Source organism: Rhinatrema bivittatum, chromosome 15 (genome assembly GCF_901001135.1).
Source record: "Rhinatrema bivittatum chromosome 15, aRhiBiv1.1, whole genome shotgun sequence".
NCBI lineage: Eukaryota > Metazoa > Chordata > Amphibia > Gymnophiona > Rhinatrematidae > Rhinatrema > Rhinatrema bivittatum.
In genome coordinates this window covers 63751689-63772161 of record NC_042629.1, presented here as the reverse complement: position 1 = coordinate 63772161, position 20473 = coordinate 63751689, and the positions used below count along the sequence as shown (strand labels likewise).

At 44.7% G+C, this 20473-nt stretch overlaps 2 protein-coding genes across 2 annotated transcripts in view; one reads left to right on the top strand and one right to left on the bottom strand.

Annotated features, from left to right (window-relative positions):
* TP53TG5 (TP53 target 5) overlaps positions 1-13107 on the bottom strand; it is a 53202-nt gene extending 40095 nt beyond the window's left edge. The window contains exon 1 of the transcript XR_003852824.1: positions 12246-13107. The gene's annotated coding sequence lies outside the window, so the exon portion shown is untranslated. The remainder of the gene's footprint in view (positions 1-12245) is intronic.
* Positions 5564-19857, top strand: LOC115076647 (chymotrypsin-like elastase family member 2A). Its single transcript, XM_029578324.1, has 8 exons — positions 5564-5647; positions 7400-7488; positions 12265-12362; positions 12683-12808; positions 13790-13926; positions 15082-15227; positions 17866-18018; positions 19818-19857. The coding sequence occupies exons 1-8, from the start codon at positions 5608-5610 to the stop codon at positions 19833-19835; spliced, it is 807 nt and encodes a 268-aa protein (XP_029434184.1). The 5' UTR covers positions 5564-5607; the 3' UTR covers positions 19836-19857.
* Positions 19858-20473: the final 616 nt, after the last annotated feature.

Here is a 20473-nt window from a genome sequence, read left to right as displayed (position 1 = left end):
AGTGTGTTTGTGCGTCCTGTATTGTCATTCAGATGCTGGCATTTTTGTCTTAATAATTCTTTTATATAGACTTTGGAGTGAAAGGTGTTGATTTATTCATTTACTCCTGGGGATAATATTTGGAGCTTTCGCCATAGACAAGAGCAACTGAAACCCTAAGATGAAGCCCACCTTCCCCCAAATCTTGTTACAGAAGAGTGCCATGGGGGAATAGCATTCTGTTCACAAGACTATAAGGAAAGGTAAAATGCAATCTGAGGAAATAAATATCAGCGCCATAGTCGATTAATAGCAAATATTAAAGGGCTAGTGCCACCATGAAAAGAAATAAACAGTATAGTTTAAGATGGTGATGATGATCCAGGAATACAGAATACAGGATCAACCAATCCCCCCCCCCCCCCCTCCATATATGCTGTGTGTTGCATCCAAAATGAGCAGGATGCAAGTGAAGATCTGCCACAGAAAAATGCTCGTCTGACGTAAGCCCCCATTAAAATAAGCTTTTTTCATGGGAGTGCTCTCCCCCATCAGAAACCCCTGTGAGGATTCAAAGCCATTCAAATGTTTAAAACCTGTCCTTCTATGCTGTACCACTTGCGTTTTATATACTTGAGCTCAATAATTACCTTATTTATAGTCCATTTGGGGCTAACAGCTGACACTTGCATGATAAATCCCACCACCCATTTTATTTACTGAATATTTGTGTGGGGGAGGGCAGTTGGCTGCACTTTGTTTCGGGGAGCATTGATATCCTCCATTCCTCCTGCAATCACATTCAATTCCACCATAAAAACAGAACGAGGGAAGTCTTGAGGTCCGTCCCCTTTCCCACCACCACCAGGGACTTGGCACTAATTTTCAAACTGGAAATGCAATTTTGAAAAGGAAGGAAAAATGCCCAGGCATGTTTTGCAGCTGTTAATTTATACAGGTGCTTCACTATGGCAGAACCCTCGTGCATTCGTTTGAAAATTCAAATGTATGTGCACCGATCCCCCCTCCCCCTGCTCAGAGGCCTTCCGTGTGTTCTCTTACCCGCGCCACACGGAGGATAATCACTTAAAAGCTCGTTCCCAGGTGCAAAGCACTTTTCTACCCACGGAAATGGCTTTTAATATTACCCTCTCTGCATCCAAGCACACTTTACTAGAGAATCCTGGTGTGGAAAAGGAGAGGAGAAGCTGCGGAAGGCAGGAAATCCATCGGTTCCCAGTAAAAAAAAAAAAAAAATCAGGGATGGACAAACTCCTCCAACCTGGTCAGATTTAGGTTAAAATCTTAGATTTTTTTTTTTTAATGTACTGAATTTACTCAGGGTAATTAGGGGTCGGTGTTATTTATTTATTTAGATTTTTATATTCCACTTTTTGCACATTTTTGTTTCCAGCACTTCAAATCTGATTACATTCAGGTACTGTAGGTATTTCCCCTACCCAAGAGGGCTTACAATCTAAGGGCTAGATTCATCAAACTATCACATGCGATAGGAAGAGGGGCATGTTTTATGGTAATAGCGCACTTCGTGATAAATAGGCTATCTTAGCGCTTCGCATAGGTATTACCGCAGAGTGCGGGAGGGAAAGAGAGAGAGAGTCTAGTAGTTAAGTATTTATACCTCTATAGGAGGCCCACCTAGTAACTCGAGGTGAGGTTTAGGTAGTAGTGTAGGGGTTAGGGGCCACTTTGACGTGCAGAGTGAGACGTACGAACAGAACAGTGGTCTCCTGTGAAGATTTGATGACCTAGATTGATGTTACCCAGGTTGAGAGTCCATCAGGCTAGGTTGAGAGAACACTGTACAAATCACATGCAAAAACGCCTTAACGTGTGCATAAAGGCCATAATGCGAGTTGGAAAATAACCCCCTTAGGGCCGGATTTTCTAAACTATCACGGCTCTGTGAATTCGGCGGTACTGGGGTGCGGGCCTGCGAAAGCCAGCAGCGATCGTCACTTCCGTGGTGCGATCGCTGCCGGCTTTTGCACCCAATAGCGCCACCGGCAGCGATAAGGTGTCCTACCTTTTCGCCATGGGCGAAGTCATTGCGGAGTCCGCCCGGATTCCACCCTGACTCCTCCCCTTCTGGTGCAGACTCCGCCCCGATTTAGCTATCCTTTTTCGCATGCGATCCCTTTAGAAAATGACCCCCTTATTTTGTAATCCAGTGGAAATCTGACTCTATGATTGTAACTTTGAGACAGACACGCGAGTGCTATGTACATGTGTATGCTGGCTCACGCCAATGGACGTGGCCATTTTATACCATATGCACACATGGTATAAAATAGGCTGTATGCGCGTACATGTGCACACGATTTTATATTACCTTCTGATGTTATGATGAAATCCAGCTATGTCTGCACAACACCTAAGGATTTTGCAACACGAATGCCTCAGACCCTGACATCTCCATCCCCTCACAAAATGAAATAAACAGAAAGGCCTCCCTTGCCACCCCCACCGCTGACCCGAAAATATAAATAAATAGCCAGATTAAAGGTCCAGCCTCAGGAATTTACACAGTGAGTAAGAAACCACTTAAACCAATCATTTCTTGCTAATTCACAGGGGAAAGCTTCTTTATGTTAAAACTACAGATGGTGTTTCTTTATAGAAAATTAAGCAAGAAATAGTCAGCTGGTGAGCACAGCCGTGAACCAATGGCAGGGCTGCTTTAAAAAATGCTCACTGAGGTCACAATGCGCGCTGACCTCCCTGAAATTTCAACTGAGCTGAACTGAACTGGCTCGCTTCCCTATAGGAAATACAAAAGAGGGGATTCTGAATGGCAGAGGGACTGAGGGCACATAAAAAAAATGAGATCTGGGGATCACAGGTGCTCTGCTATTTGTGGCAACATTTGGTTGAAAGGTCAAACTGGTTCCAAAGAAGGTCATTCTGCCTACAGAACTGCTGTGCAGCTGTACAAGTTTTCACAATATCTGTGTATATAACGCAATGATATTGTCTCATTGCATGGTTCCCAGTAGCCTCATAGGTTCAAATTTCAGGGTTTTGTGGGGGGTTGGAGGGTTGCGTTGTCTTGTGGTTTGGGTAGGGTGCCCTACTGTCCAGATTGCAGAGGAAGTTCAACTTTTGATTGGAAAAATGACCTTTTTTCTGGTCTACTGTGCACAAATAAAAACGTATTCCAGTGCAGTTCAGTGGAATTTCATGACACGTCTGATAATATTCCACTTAATAGCTTTTGAAAATTCATCACTCTTGTTTCGGGTCTGATTGGGAGCTTGAAGGTTTTAACTAAACAGAGATGTCTAGTTCTAAAATGGCGGCCTAGTGACTTAATCCATATTGGCTGTGATGTCACTAATAACATCATAGAGTCTGAATGATGCAATCTGATCCCATTCCATATGATGTCACCCATTGCATCACAGAAGCTGCCTATGATCTGGGGAGACCAGTCACTTTACCCTCCGTTGCCTCAGGTACAAACTTATTGGGAAATATCTCCAGTATCTGAGTGCAATCTGCTTTGAAGAGCGAAAAGCGGAATATAAAAATCTAAATAAATAGACTAACAAAAAAAATTGATCATACCATCTCAAGTGTTATAGTGAAAGGACAACATTGTCATGTATAGGCCAAATGAAACAACTTAGTCTTCAGTTCAGCCCTGGAGGTCCTTATTATTTAACCCTAGCCTAAGCTCTGCAGGTGAGGGGTCCCAGAACTTTGGAGCAGCGACAGCAAGTCCGTCTGCCTTGTCCAAGCCCCGTCTGTGTGGATTCACCATTAGGTGCTGATGCCGCAGAGACCCTACTGGCTCCCAGAACCCAAGGGCTAGGCCTGCAGAGGAGGGGGCTGGCTAGGGGGAAGATTGGCTCTTGTCTTGCTCAGAGTCCTGCCTTGAGGTCCCGTGCTGCTACCTAGGTGGGGTTTCCTGGCCTCCCATTCTGTGTGAGGCAACTGATTACACTACTTTGGACACAGCTGCTCCCAGAGGTGAAGGAGTTCTGGGAGAACAGTTTATAGCTTTTGTGAAATAACTTGGCAGCAAAATGTACTATTTGCTAAGGATTGAGTTTTACTCTTTATTTTATTTGTCTTTTAAAACTGTTGACTAGGAAAAAGCCTTGTTACATAAGAACATAAGAAGTTGCCATGCTGGGTCAGGCCAAGGGTCCACAAAGCCCAGCAACCTCTTTCCAACAGAGGCCAAAACCAGGCCACAAGAACCTGGCAATTACCCAAACACCAAGAAGATCCCATGCTACTGATGCAATTAAGAGAAGTGGCCTGGAGGAGTGGGTGGGTGAGACTAAGATGGTAGAACAATTAAATCCTATTGATTTTATATAAATTGCTATTCAGAACATTTACAAACATGTTTGCACCTCCTGAAATTTTCCACAGTATTCAGATGAGATGTTTTCTTTCAAGATAACATAGGAAAAGAATTGGGGGGAAAAAGCTAAATTTGTCATTCATCTAGGCTGACCAGATAAGAAAAGAGACTAAATAACATTACTGGTTGTCTTTCGAGGCTTCTTGACTAAAAGATTTCTTCCGTTGTAGGTACAGTGTAAGCCTAACTTGTAGAGGATGGTAAAAGAGAGACCGACAAAGAGGAGGGGACAACCACAGATCAGTGTGACCGGTACAAACCGATTTAAAAAGAAACATCTGAGAATAAAAGAAATGGGATCCAAAGAACAGAACTGCAGGAGGAGAAAGAGGATTCACTCTCTTTTTGTTTGTTTGTTTGTTTGTTTTGCAGAAAATTACACAGCGTACACTAGGCATGCGATAGCACACAGGAAAATAGTTGAATTAGCACAAGTTTGAATCTGGTGAGCAGTGTTGGCATTGTCAAGGCCTTATTGCATTTTACTGACCTTTCCTTAGCATTCAGCCCTCCACGTTCAACCCTTAGATTGAGTCTAGGCATGATAAGGAGTCTGCTGGTGCGGGAAAGCAAGGCAAGGTTGGTTATGGGTCGGGTTCTTTGTGCTACATTGTAGAATTTGTGTCTCAGTAGAGTCTACTTGACCAAAATATTGTCATTTCCGTGTTAGTCCACTTGGATACATAGAAATAATGGTCAACAAATGAGCTGTACATAAGACTTTTTTTTTTTTTAGACTAATTCAATAGAGACTGCTGAAATTCTGGAAGAGAGAAATGAGATGGAAGAGCAAGGGAGAGATTAAGTAATATTGTGGGTGAATTTTGTTTTATGTATTGTCATTTTTATTGTGTTGGACTCTGCTTTGGGTGGTCTATTTGGGTCAGGGAGATGGTCAATAAGAACTTTTAAATACATTTAGAATAAAAAGAGCCAATGAGGCAGATGATAATTGCAGGAACTCAGCACAAAACTATATATGCTGTCTAGTTTTCCATTTTCTTTGTTTATCATGAACCAAAATCCTTGAGTGCTGAAATATTACAGCTGGTGAGAAAATTGCCATCCGTGCATGCCTAGATAGGAGTGGTAAATATTGCACATGGCTTGGAATCAGCCAGATACTGCTGTCCCCTTCCTTAGATAGTGGCTATGTATAAATACCTTGAGGTAAAGCATCAACGAACCTTGAGCAGCTTCAGAGAACCCCAAGGTTCCAACCAAAAGCCACGATGATCCGCATCCTGCTGGCCGCGGTGCTGGTGGTCCAAGGTACGTACATCAGCCATATCTGTTGCAGAACCACTACACGTACCAGCTAAAGGTTCTAGGAGAAGCATGCCAGGGTACAAGTAAGGGCTATGACACCTCTTATCTTACTAGAAAACGCCTGTTGGGTTCACATTTCCAGGTGCTTTGTTACCACTTCTAGAGCAGTAGTAATTAAATCAGTCCTTAAGTCCTTTCTTCTCCCAGCCACTCCCTACACTCCCACCGCCCAAGCTGGTTGGCTTTTCCAGATATCTCTACAGGATATGCGTGAGATATGTCTGCATACATCAGAAGCAATGCATGCAGATCTATCCTAGGGATATCCTGAAAACCCAACTGATTGGAGTGGATAAGTGGGGGTGGGCTCCATCCTGAGCTTCACTGCTGTAGAATAACGCAGGAACACTCTTTCGTACCAGGGACAAATGATTAGTAGTTTGATTTGTTTTTTTTCCCCCATGATAATGCGAAACATACAGGGGCAGATTTTCAAAGGGGTACGCATGTAGGATACGCGTGTAACCCCCGAAAAGCTGCCCCTTCCACCCCCTGCGCACGCTGAGCCTATGTTGCATAGGCTCGGCGGCACACGCGCAAGCCCTGGGACGAGCGTAAGTCCCGTGGCTTTCCTGAGGGGCGTGTCGGGGCATGTCAGAGGCGGGGCCGCGGGTGTGGTTCTGGCCCAGGGGCATTTCAGGGGCGTGGCCGAGGCCTCCGAAACTGCTCCCGGGCCGGAGAATCACGTGCCGGCAGCTGGCTGGGGCAGGCGTAACTTTTATAATAAAGGTAGGGGGGGGTTTAGATAGGGCTGGGGAGTGGGTTAGGTAGGAGAAGGGAGGGCAAAGTGGGGAGAGGCGGAAGGAAAGTTCCCTCTGAGGCCGCTTCCGATTTCGGAGCGGCCTCAGAGGGAACGGGCAGCGCGCGCAGGGCTCGGCGCGTGCAAGGCGCACAAATGTTCACCCCCTTGCGCGCGCCGACCCCGGATTTTAAAAGATACGTGCGGCTACGCGCGTATCTATTAAAATCCAGTGTACTCTTGTTTGCACCGGGTGCACGAACAAACGTACGCGCTCGTGTATTTTTTAAAAATCTGCCCCACAGAGACTGATGTATAAATGTTCAACAACATCGACCATTAACTTGCATTAATTATCTCATGTTACTGACATGCGATGCAGTTTGATTGGAAATTTCTTGTATGAAGGTCGGCACGTTGATGCTGATTTAACGCAAAAAAAAAAAAAATTAATAATAATAATTGGAAGTATGGTTAAGTTCCCCGTGGTAATAGATCTACATAAACGTTTGCATGTTTTAATGCGTGCTTTATAGTGTGTTCATAGGTAAAGGGCTGCTTTGTGTAATTCTGTGGCTCGTTACCTGTTTGGCATTGAGTTTGTGCTGATGCTTCTAATAGCTAAATAACACACATTAAGAGTGCAGTAACGGATGTAACGTGTGTTAACGGGCTGGCTTTATTGAGATCATCAGCATGGTGTAGAGCATTGACTTTCTTAATCTTAAAATATTTACAGTTCCTGTAATTTCCTTATGTCCTCTTTGAATTACTAAGCACAGACTTATTGTTGTGCCCCTGCGAGCTGTACAGTCCGGTCTATACGGCGACATGGGCGTCGTTAACTCCGTAGCAATTTATACAGTTCACCCAGTGGTACTAGGGGAAGTGCCAGGCTGGAACAACTCGGCCCATCCTCTGACAACCTGATTCATTGTAAATTCTCTCCTACGTAGCCCTGGGCTGTGGGACTCCTTCCTATGCACCGGTCCTGTCCAGAGTGGTGGGCGGCACGGAGGCCAGACCCCACAGCTGGCCCTGGCAGGTAAGAAGACCACATTTTCTCTGTTGCTCTTTTATGCACCAGCAGCCAATACAATGAACTTTTCTCAGACGTTTTTCCAGGAGCAAGTTTGCTGAAGAATCAATGGGACGGCAAAGAAATAAAGGGACCTGCGTAAATGAGTTTGCAGGCTACATTTTCAAAACATGGCGCTTTGATGTCTGTATTCTGTACTAGGAATGGACACGTGTACAGGGACTGAACAGACTACGAATAATGTTTCAAAGACCATTTCTAATCGGGGTTGGATAACCCTAATGAGATGTTTAAATGCAGACAGCATGGGCTGGAAGGGAGTAGCTGCTGTAGTGGTGGCCCTGCCCAGGCTGGATGTGAGGGGCTGGGGGACTCTCTAGTTCTTCATGGTGGCGAAATGAGCCAGCAATAGAGAAGAGGGGGAGAGATGATGGAGGAGTGGAAGACGGAGAGAAGCTGGAAAGAGAAGGCTTGAAAGATAGGAGGGAGTGAGCAGCCCCTTAGAGAGGGAGAATGGAAACCTGACACCTTTATGTCAGAGCTTGGGAGGTAGGGCTTTGAGTCGAGCCTCGGATTTGGAGTGCAGTCCTGGGGGAGCCCTCTGAGTGTTAGACATCGCAATGCAGGCCCCATTAAGCAGGTAATCCTACACCATGGATTTATGGAATAATTTTGAAATAGCATGCTCGTAGTTGCAAACCATGCAGGTGCCTTTAATGCATGTTACTTGATGCATATTTGCAATGAAAAAAACTACCCAGCACACAGTGGGCCAGATATTCAAAAGCATTTATTTTCTTAAAATTGGGTTTTACAGGTGCAAATGTACTTTACCCATGTAAGTGGGTCTTTTTGATTAAGTATTTGGTTACTTGCTCGGAAGAATCCCAGCAGGGTCAGTGCAAGTATATTCAGCCCCCCCCCCCCCCCCATATTAAATTTTAGGCCCATAGGCCAACTCCATCTCCCCCCCCCCCACCCATCCTCTCTGATAATTAACTTAACAATCATGATGACCACTACTCCTCTCAAAACAATCTCGTAAAAAAAAAATAAATAAATAAAAAATGCATAATTGGTCATAAGGCAGAAAATATTTTCATAACATTTTTTTGTGGGAAAATACTGATTTTCCAAGTTAAAAGGCTTTTTGAAAGTTGCTCACTCTAAAAACACTTAAAACTATGCACATTTCAATACAAATTAAGCATGTATGCCCAGACTTTACCTTGAGAATAACTGCAAAGCTTGCAGGTAAAAGTACCTGCAGACTTTAAAATAAAGCATACAGTTTTAAAACTGCACCCCCCCCCCCCATACTTTTAAATATTAAACTATTATACAAATTTGTTTCAGAAATCAGGTCACAGAGTCTGATGAACAAAGGTAGTCTCTGAAATGATTGGCTTGCCTGATTGGCTAGGCTGAACTAGGATATTTTACCCTTAATACTCACCATACAAAACAATTTCAAATTCATTTTTCACCTCAGTATCATTGAAACAAATTCCCTCTATTACCAGACAAACTGAGAAGTAACACAAAACCCTGCAAAAAAAAAGTTACTCAGAACCTCTACGGCAAATCTACCAAACCAAAACAGCACTGACTGCCAGAACTAAACACAGCAATAAGAACTTGCCATACTGGGTCAGACCCCAAGGGTCCATCAAGCCCAGCATCCTGTTTCCAACAGTGGTCAGTAGGGATGTGAATCGTGTCCTCGATCGTCTTAACGATCGATTTCGGCTGGGAGGGGGAGGGAATCGTATTGTTGCCGTTTGGGGGGGTAAAATATCGTGAAAAATCGTTAAAAATCGAAAAATCGAAAAACCGGCACATTAAAACCCCCTAAAACCCACCCCCGACCCTTTAAATTAAATCCCCCACCCTCCCGAACCCCTCCCCAATAACTTAAATAACCTGCGGGTCCAGCGGCGGTCCGGAACGGCAGCGGTCCGGAACGGGCTCCTGCTCCTGAATCTTGTCGTCTTCAGCCGGCGCCATTTTCCAAAATGGCGCCGAAAAATGGCGGCGGCCATAGACGAAAAAGATTGGACGGCAGGAGGTCCTTCCGGACCCCCGCTGGACTTTTGGCAAGTCTCGTGGGGGTCAGGAGGCCCCCCACAAGCTGGCCAAAAGTTCCTGGAGGTCCAGCGGGGGTCAGGGAGCGATTTCCCGCCGCGAATCGTTTTCGTACGGAAAATGGCGCCGGCCATACGCGTAAGTCCCGGGGTTCTCGAAGGGGGGCGTGTTGGGGGCGTGTCGGGGGGCGGGCCCGGTCGTCGCGGCGTTCCGGGGGCGTGTCGGCAGCGTTTTGGGGGCGGGTACGGGGCGTGGCTACGGCCCGGGGGCGGGGCCGCGCCCTCCGTACCCGCCCCCAGGTCGCGGCCCGGCGCGCAGCAGGCCCGCTGGCGCGCGGGGATTTACGTCTCCCTCCGGGAGGCGTAAATCCCCCGACAAAGGTAAGGGGGGGGTGTAGACAGGGCCTGGTGGGTGGGTTAGGTAGGGGAAGGGAGGGTAAGGTGAGAGGAGGGCAAAGGAAAGTTCCCTCCGAGGCCGCTCCGATTTCGGAGCGGCCTTGGAGGGAACGGGGGGAGGCAGCGCGGCTCGGCGCGCGCAGGCTATACAAAATCGATAGCCTTGCGCGCGCCGATCCAGGATTTTAGTAGATATGCGCGGCTCCGCGCGTATCTACTAAAATCCAGCGTACTTTTGCTTGAGTCTGATGCGCAAGCAAAAGTAGGCTGATCGCGCTTCTTTTAAAATCTACCCCTCTGTGAACTTAATAGCAGGTAATGGACTTCTCCTCCAAGAACTTATCCAATCCTTTTTTAAACACAGCTACACTAACTGCACTGACCACATCCTCTGGCAACAAATTCCAGAGTTTAATTGTGCGTTGAGTGAAAAAGAACTTTCTCCGATTAGTTTTAAATGTGCCCCATGCTAACTTCATGGAGTGCCCCCTAGTCTTTCTATTATCTGAAAGAGTAAATAACCGATTCACATCTACCCGTTCTAGACCTCTCATGATTTTAAACACCTCTATCATATCCCCCCTCAGCCGTCTCTTCTCCAAGCTGAAAAGTCCTAACCTCTTTAGTCTTTCCTCATAGGGGAGCTGTTCCATTCCCCTTATCATTTTGGTCGCCCTTCTCTGTACCTTCTCCATCGCAATTATATCTTTTTTGAGATGCGGTGACCAGAATTGTACACAGTATTCAAGGTGCGGTCTCACCATGGAGCGATACAGAGGCATTATGACATTTTCCGTTCTATTAACCATTCCCTTTCTAATAATTCCCAACATTCTGTTTGCTTTTTTGACTGCCGCAGCACACTGTACTGATGATTTCAATGTGTTATCCACTATGACGCCTAGATCTCTTTCTTGGGTGGTAGCACTTAATATGGAACCCAACATTGTGTAATTATAGCATGGGTTATTTTTCCCTATATGCATCACCTTGCACTTATCCACATTAAATTTCATCTGACATTTGGATGCCCAATTTTCCAGTCTCACAAGGTCTTCCTGCAATTTATCACAATCTGCTTGTGATTTAACTACTCTGAACAATTTTGTGTCATCTGCAAATTTGATTACCTCACTCGTCGTATTTCTTTCCAGATCATTTATAAATATATTGAAAAGTAAGGGTCCGAATACAGATCCCTGAGGCACTCCACTGTCCACTCCCTTCCACTGAGAAAAATGTCCATTTAATCCTACTTATGATAAGGAAACACACAAATATTACACCAAGCCCTAGAATAGAATTTCTGTTCTTTCCAGCAGGGATGGAAACAGAATAAGCTGGAGCATACAGAAAAACTACACATTAGCAGAAAGCCTCATTTTAGTCACACACACAGAAAAACCCTCACCAAATATAGAATAAGTGGCCACAAATTAGAAACAAAAATATAGAAACAAAAACTTAACTCTTGTCTATTCCAGCCTCACCCTCTCCTCTCTTGTTCCCTGCAAGATAGGAGGGAAGGTGGAAACAACAGATGGGGCTGGATTAAGGATCAGTCTCTCTTTCTTGCTCTGCTTTATGCTTTGCTTCCTCCAGGCTCACCCCTTCCCTTTCTTCACACTGGCCGGGAGAGGAAGAGCTGGAGCAGGAAGCAGAAAGCTGTTCTCTGCTGCCTGAGATTTAGTGAAACAATCAACAAAAAGAACCTAATCGTCTGTGGAAATCTATAATATTCATAACCCCCCCCCCCCAAAAAAACAAACAAACCCCACAGGTAAATTCACCATCTGTGAACCAACTTATCAAAGTGCTCAGTCTGAGACCCTCCTAAAATGAGCAGGTACTATCTCATTTATTGACGGTTTTACAATGCTCTGTAAACCACCCAGATGGAATACTGCTCAAAGATTTTAATCATAGGTCTCATTAGATTTTTTTAAAACATTTTTGTATGCAAATAAAACGACTCTAAGTTAAAGAAGCACTTTATCAGGAGACACAGATAAGTGCTTCTTTAACTTAGAGACTCACAGATTGTGTATTTACCTGTGGTTTTTTTTTAATAAATCAGATTTAGGGAGTCCGATAGAGTCGTCAGAGCAGATACTTGTGTGCTCATGCACAGCAAAGCCCCTGGTGCCGCTCCCAAAATTGTTCCACCCTAGGCAGTTGCCAAATTCTGCCTAATGGAAGGACTAGCCCTGAATCGCAGTTGCACGTCTAGAAATTGGTAGGTGCCATGGCAACTTGTAAGACTGAATCTTGTGTATTACTCACCCTTTTGTCTTTGTTCAAGGTCTCCCTTCAGTACCAGTCGGGTGGAAGCTGGTATCACACCTGTGGAGGTACACTGATTGCCTCCAATTGGGTCCTGACAGCAGCTCACTGCATAGGGTAATGTTGCTGAAGACACCATCATTTGTAACCCTCAAAGAGAAGAGACAGTAGTTATCCTAAGACCGAGGGCTGCTTCATAGAAATGTATTTTCCCAGTTCCCCCCCATGTATTGGTAACATCCTATAGGGTTCACTTCTTTCTGTTTTTGTAATGGTTAAGGAGTGACAATGTATCTGGTGAGGTTCTAGACTAGAAGAAGACTGGATCCTGTTAACGTGTCTTCATTCAGTTTACATCCTTTAGGAGTAGGAAACTGATTAGCCAGATGTTTACGAGGGGTTTCTACTTATTTTTCCTGTTCATTTTCTTTCCCTAGCAATCGAGTCTACCGAGTCCAGCTTGGCAAACATAGCCTAGGTCCTACTGAAGCAGGACAAAAATCCATTAGTGCAGCAAAGATCATTGTGCATCCAAACTGGAATTCCAATCTACTCTCCCAAGGGTAATCTCTAAAATATTTTCTTTTACTTCTTGCTACCACGTGTTCATATCTATTGCATTACTAGACTATGCAAGTGTGCAGAATTTGCAATCTAGTCCAGGCACACAGACAATAGAAAGTTAAAATTAGCAAGGCTATGATCGGGAAGAGACAGGGTTAAGATTTTAAAGCAACCTCAGAAAGGTATATGGCTAGAGAAAGGGGCAAGATGCATGGACTCAGAGAGGTGATTACAGACATCTTGCTCATCCATGTGAAATGTGTAAAGTTGGAAGTTGGCAATGGAAGAGAAGGGAACGCACAACAGCGACTTGCCCAATGAATGGAAGTAACGAAGAAGGGTATGGGGAGAGAGAAGATAATGAGGAACTGCAAGTAAAGGCACTTGTAGGTGAATAGGAAAAGCTTGAACTACATGCAGAAGCAGAAGGGAAACCAGGGTAGAAAGGTTATATAGTGTTCATGGCAGTGGAGGAAGATAAGATCTCTTCTTTGATCCAGGGAATCTCTTTCCATTTTGCATGTTTGATGGTTCTTTCCAGCTGCTATGGTAGCACTGTGTTATGGACACCTCTTCTTTTGCTGCCTTCAATTCTGCTGCTGCCTTAGAATTATTGCTTCTCAGTGCAGACTTGGAGCCTCACTCAACAGGCATGGTTTTCAGGCTCTCCACAATGAATATGCATGAGCTATATTTGCATATGCCGGGTCTTTAAAATATGCATTTGTATCCCATGAACAGTCATTCTGCAAGTCCTGAAAACCAGCGTGGTCAAGCGGTCCTTGAGGATTGGATTGTGAACCACGGGCCCGGATATTTTGCCTGTGCTGTAGAGCCAACCCTGGTTCAGGCCCCGCCATAAGTCCCTGTCTTTAGTTCTACTGCCATGAATAGCAGTAGTAACAGTTTAGAGTTTGTTGGTATTTGTCTAGAAATACCAAACAAATGTTGAATTATTATTATTATTATTTCAAACCCAGGAATGACATGGCTTTAATTAAGCTGGCCGAGACTGTGAGCTCTAGCAGCACCATTCAGCCGAGCTGTCTCCCTACTGCAGGAGCCATCCTGGCCAACAATGCTGCCTGCTATGTGACAGGCTGGGGCCGACTGCAGAGTAAGTATAGTGCTTAACCCTCTCGTAAGAAAACGAGGTGATCACATATGTTCTTACATGCGTCTCTGTGATACCTGGAGCAGCATAAAACAGTCTAGAAATGCACTACTAGGTCATTCACCCTACAGGTGGCTGCATGAGTGTGTATATATATATATATATATTCTTTGTCATTGTGTAATAAAGCTTGCAATATTAAGTATCTTTCAAATCATTTAAAACATTAGTGGAATTACTTACCCTGTTTTAGGATTCTCTGACAGATATACCATTTTTATTTAAAGCGTAGATCCAATATACTATCCATTATATATCCATATCCATATACACACACACCCCAAAAAATTCCCAAGGGGGAAAAAAAGCACTAATGTGTTAAGTACATAAGTAATTTTGTAAAGTTAAAAATGTTTCTTTATTGATACATTTTACACAATAAAATAAATGAGCATGAGTACAGAATCAAATCATAATCATATCAAATTATATCCAAATAGGAAAACATTTCCTAAGTCTATTAAAACAGTTAAACAATACAGAGTGTGATACAAATGTATCAATGGTTTGGTGCAACAAGGACCTGCTACAATGTAATAACGTTTGCATATTATTATGACAAAGGGTTGGAAGGAGCCCACAATGTTCTAGCCGATCACTGAATGTTAAAGCTGTAGGATCATTATATATTCTAATTATTGTCATTTTACTTTAATATGAATGTAGTGCAGTGAAAAGAGAGAGCTTTAAATATCTTACTGGTATTTCATTAGGGGTCGGGAGAGGGGTAGTTGCACTTCTTCCTGCTCTTTTATGCTTTTATATTAGTCATAACTGGTCTTTACTGGAGCTTTCAATCACAAATCTCCCATTTGTCTTGCCCAGACAACAATCTAGAGCCTGGGTACCATGGCCCATGAGGCCCTCCAGATCTTGGAACGTGTGCACACCCTGAGCCTGATCAGTAGGTGTCACTAGTGAGCAATGCCTGGACCTCCTGAACAGAACAGGAAATACAGAAAAATTCATGCGCCTTTCCCCCCCCCCCAAAAAAAAACAACCTTAACCCCACCTCCCTACTCCTACCACCCTCCCCGCCATGAACACATGAACAGAGGGGAAAGGATTACATTTCTTTTCTTTTTGCAATTTTCTCAGCCGGGGGAGCCTCTCCAAAAGAACTGCAACAGGGACGTTTGTTGGTGGTAGATCATGCGACCTGTTCCCGCTCGGACTGGTGGGGCAGCACGGTGAAAACCAACATGGTCTGCGCCGGCGGCGATGGCGTCATCTCCAGCTGCAATGTTAGTACTGACACTCTTTGGCGTGCTCTAGTTGCCAGCTGTGTAAAAGGTGTGATCGGATTAGAGAAGGAGTGGCCAACACTGGTCTTTCCATACTACATATGGCATGATGGATTTACTGTATGCACTCGAGTATAAGTCGAAAGATATTATCCCCAAAGCCGGTCCTTAAAATCGCAGTTGTCTTACCCCCGGGTCAATCCACATCATGCCGCCACTGTCATTCAAGATACCTGAGTGAATCGTTCTCGCGCTCTCTCCCCCCGCTCCCTTAACTCACCCGCTGCTATGAGGACGCTTGCGGTTGCGCGGGCAAATCCTCCCCTCTCCCAAGCCAGGGTCTGATTGGCACACTCAGAACCACGCGGTTCAAAGTGCACCACTGGGACCCCACGGCGGAGGAGGGAGGGTACACCTGAGTGACCGCAAGTGCCGTCGTGCTCAGAGCAGCAGCGCTGGATCCGGAGGAGTTGTGTGTGGGGGGGGGGGGGGGGGGGGGGGGGAGAAGCTGTCCTACCGCTACACTGGGGGAGGAGGAAAGACGTTCCTGAGCAAACGCAAGCGCTGTCCTTGTCCAGATAGCGGGTGAGGTAAGAAATCAGGAGGGAGGAAAGGATTCAGACAGGAGGGACATTTTCTTAAGTTGTTAAATGATAATGTTTCTTATGAGACATTCTATTCTGCTTTAAAAAAAATAACTTAAGTAAATCACTTTTATTTATCAGTTTTTCTTAGTATGATTTCACCATTTCATAAGCCCCCTAGGTTTTTTACCCTTGACTTATCCACAGTTGGCAGATAATTCTAGATTTTGGGGCCCAAAAAAATACCCTCGACTTATACATGAGATTGACTTACGTACAAGTATATAAGGTACGTGCACTGCCTCCACTGTATGGAAATCTCTCTCATGCATATTTGTTGTGGAGATCCTGAAAGCCACATCCGTCTGTGGCTCTTAAGGCCAGAGGTTGCCAGCCCTAGATTGGATGATCCGAATCATAACATCTGGAATGGAAGCGTGGTCAAATACCTCTTGAAGGCAGCTTGGTATAAAGCGTGTTAGGATGCAGGGACTGTGAAATGGACAGTGCCCATAGAAACGTCCAATTGTTCAAACTGCCCCTTGCAAATCGTTGGTGAAAAATATACTTCCTTAATTTTTTTCACCCCAAAAAACAAGACGCACACTGCAAATGAGCAATAGCTTCCCCCCCCCCCCCCCCCCCCACAATAATTCACCGTAAAATCTTGGTTTCTCCATTTCTCTGAAGTCTTATGCTAAAGAGTTTATGCCCCGTTCTAAAAAAATGTCAGTCAGATTTTGGACTTCTGCATGAATGATTTTGCACTAAACAATGGCATTTTCTTGTAATGGCAAAGTTATTCACAGGGACAGTAACTTTCAAGCAGCGTGCGGGCGCATGCCCGGAGACGTGGTGAGTTTATAACTGGTGCGCACATTATAAAGTAGCCTGAGCGCCCTTAAGTGGGCACGAAAACCCCATTTCTACCACGTACGGCAGGGTTTAAAAAAAAACTGGAGCACGTCTCTGCCATAACTACTGTCACCAGCTGGCTCAGGTTCCCCCCCTGGTTTAACAGCCTGCACTCTCCCCAAACCCTTTAAACCCCTCCAAGACGGCAGATTTTTTTTTGATGGGGGGTTTACTATTTACATCTCCATGACGGAAGTAAACTTGCACCGCATTGCATCTGGGTGTCCGGCTCTTGGCCATGCCCCGAAATGGCCACGTCTCACTCAGACCGTGCTCCTTTTTTGAAACTGAGGGAGATAGATACGCACCCATCTGGGTGGCTTATAAAATTCGGTGGGCGCACATCTCCTGATTTTTGGCGTACGCTGGGCTTTTAAAATTCACCTTAAAGTGAGAAAGGCACTTTCTGCTTACCCTAGGGCTGAATCTGTTTTGCAGAGACTGCACAATACGGCACGAGCTGCATGGTTAGAACAGGGAAGAGCGTTCCAGCTTTAGGCGAGACTGTACGCCTAGGCAAGGACAAAGTGTGGTCCCTCCGTTTTTCTCCTAGATGGGGTTGCCTTGTTGCTTTCTAAAGAATTTGGTTCTCTCAGCCCTGCCTGCTTTTTTTGCTTCCATGGGTTTCCAGTGCGGGGTGAGACGTGTGCTCCTGCCTGGTTTCCTGGAGGGGTTTTTTTTTTTATCTCTAGCGGTAAAATGCTCCAATGTGGGTTTCTGCGGTTCCCTGGCACAGGAGTGACCTACTCAGCCGGCACTGCAATAAGCTATGAGGTGGAACTTCAAAAGCTGCAGGCCACCCGCCTGTGGGAATTAAACACCTAAATCAGCCCCTCTAAATGGCCTAGGGGCACGTTCCTAAATGCAGCTGCTGATTACAGGGGTGGCCTTAAGGCAGGGAAAAATGAGCTATGAACGTAACCCTGATTTTGAGCACAAGCCGCCTAAACATATAGGCTATTTATTAATAGGCAGACTTAAATTCAGGCCCCTAAGTTTTAAGGACCCAAATTTAGATGAATTTTCAGCTGAAAATGCACAGGGGCCGAAACGAACTGAGCATTTCTTTTTGTTTTTTTTAAATGCGATCTACGCTGTCAGCTGCACCTTACTCACCTTCCTGTCACTCTCTGTTCCAGGGGGACTCTGGTGGACCACTGAACTGCAAAAATTCCAGCGGCCAATGGGAAGTTCATGGCGTCGTCAGCTTCGGCTCGTCCCTGGGCTGCAATTACTACAAGAAGCCCTCGGTCTTCAGCCGGGTCTCAGCCTTCAACAGCTGGATTAGCCAGGTAGGGCCCAGCTGGGTGTGCAGAGGTTTCTTCGGAAGCCCCTCAGGAAGAGCGGTCTAAAAGCTGTAACAGAGGGCGGGGTCCTGTCTGTTTTCACCTGTACAGCATCTTCGTTTGTTCTTGCCTGCAACACCTTTTCCCTTATTCAGGCCAAAGCCAAGAGCATCAAAATATGCGGATACCGAATCCTGGTTTTAAGCCTTCTGCGTGAGAAAACGAACCCCTTCTGCAGCCGAGACCGGGGTTAAAGGCGGCCCTCGGACTATAGAGGGAGTGAAAAACCGCCACAGGGCTCCCAAAGCGATGCTGCAGTTTTATTTATTTATTTGGTTACATTTCTTAGTTGTCATTCCCCGAAGGCAAAAATGAAAAAAAAACAAAAAAAACCCCAACATTGATTACATCGCCATTATGCAATAAATAACAAAACCGTAAAAAATAACAAAAGCTGAAACTAAACATTAAATTGATTGTGACATCAAACGTGAAATGTTTCGGGGGTCCTGAGCCTTTTATCAGTGCTTCTCCCTCAACCCCTCCTAGGACTGCATTCTCAGAAGGGAAAATGACCATTTTAAAATGTAAATAATGTTCTATTCCCTTTATTTGCCCTCTGAATGGGTGTTTACATTTAACAGTATATTTGTTGATCAATGCTGCTTGTCCTCAGTTAGATTGCAGTCTAGCAGCAGAGCCATGGGCTCTCCTTACAACAGCCCCTATTGACATACCAAGGTGTTTTGTACCAGCTAAACCTGTCTTACTGTAAAAGTCGCTTTATAGAACAAACACGGGGGGTACATTTGCCCGTCTTTGTCACAGTTAGGCTGCAGTGTTGCTGCTGGTCTCCCTAGATAAAATCTGTTTTAAAAAATATGTAAAATTCTTGCAGACATCATGCACAAACGATGCATCCCCAGTCCCCCAGTTTGCAGCATAAAAATATTAAACTGTTTTAGTTTCATATTTATACTGCAATTTATTTTGTATATCTGTGGTTTTTTTTATTTTGTTTGCAAAGGAAACAAATACTGCATCCAAAGCTCCTTGCAGTTTTGAGAGTTTGTTTACTATTTATTTTCCTAATAAATTTGCCTCTTGGGGCTTTAAATATAAAATCTAGTACAGCCTTCCAGGGAGAGCTAACCTTGAATTTTGCCCAAACTGAGTGCTATGCATGCTTCATTGTCAAGTTCTCAAAGCTTTACCCTTAAAGTCTTTTATGATGTCAGGGCTTCCCAAACCTGTCCAGGTCCTGTCACAATCTTTCGGATTTCCATAGTGAAGGCACAGAAGATATGTGCACATTTCCTGGGTATGTAAATCTCGCTCATGCATATTCATTGTGCATAGTAGGGTTGCCAACTGGCTCCAGACTTTCAGGACAGGTTGACCCAGTCCTGGTTTTTACTCCCCTGCATGCAGGTACTTACAGTCGTGATTTTCTTAGAAAATGCAATAGGGAAATCAGAATAAGTCCCAGCATGCAATGGGGTAAAACCAGGACTGGATCAACCTGTCCTGAAAGTCTGGAGCCAGTTGGCAACCCTAACTGTGTGGTAACCAGGACAGGTTTGGGAAGCACTGACCTGGTTAATCAGCGACAGACTGGGCCGATGAAGTTCTTACCCCATTGCTTCTGTAGAATTGTGCCCACTGGTTTTTTTTTTTTAAGCAAATCAGAATTACGAGCTCATGCATGCAACGCAGCTCTTCCAGCATCTGCGAGGCCTGAAGCTACCTGCTAATCCTACTTTTAATTCTGTTCGCTTGTTTCTTTTCTTTCCAATCTTCTGCAGACCATCGCTGCCAATTAATTTGAAGTCCTCCAGGCCGAACGAAACAGAGAACTGCTGTCGGGAAAGCCGACGACATGCCAGAAACTTTCATGTTTGGAATCCAATGAGAAACGGAAGAGTAGACAATAAAAATGACAAGGTGAAACAGCTCCTCCTTTGTGGTTAATTTAAAAAGTGTAACCTTGGTTTCTTTGACTGGTCACCCTGAGACAAATGTTTCACAGTTGACGTGATGGATAAATAATGAAATCAATGACTCCTGCTCCTGAGAGTTGTAATTCCATCACTGCTGAGGGCAGGACTTGTTGAGAACCAGGAGCCTCTGCTCTGCGAAATTCCTCAAGCATGTGAATGCTCAAACATTTGGACAGACAGACAGACACAGTGATGACAATAGGCAAGTTTTCCACTGAGGAAAGGCAGCTAAAATAATGGGTAGAAGATAAGGTTATAACTTCTAAAGAGCCAAGTCATTTTAAGATCTCTGCAGGAAAGTTTTAGGACTTGCCCCTGGAAAATACAGACATGCCTGATTTTCCAAGATTTGTAAGGAGCAGAGAAAACTGGATACTGAATTTCCCCCCCCCCCCTCTCCTAAATTCTTATTAAAAAATACATGCAAAAAAGGTATTTTTTTAAATCAACATTTCAAGTTT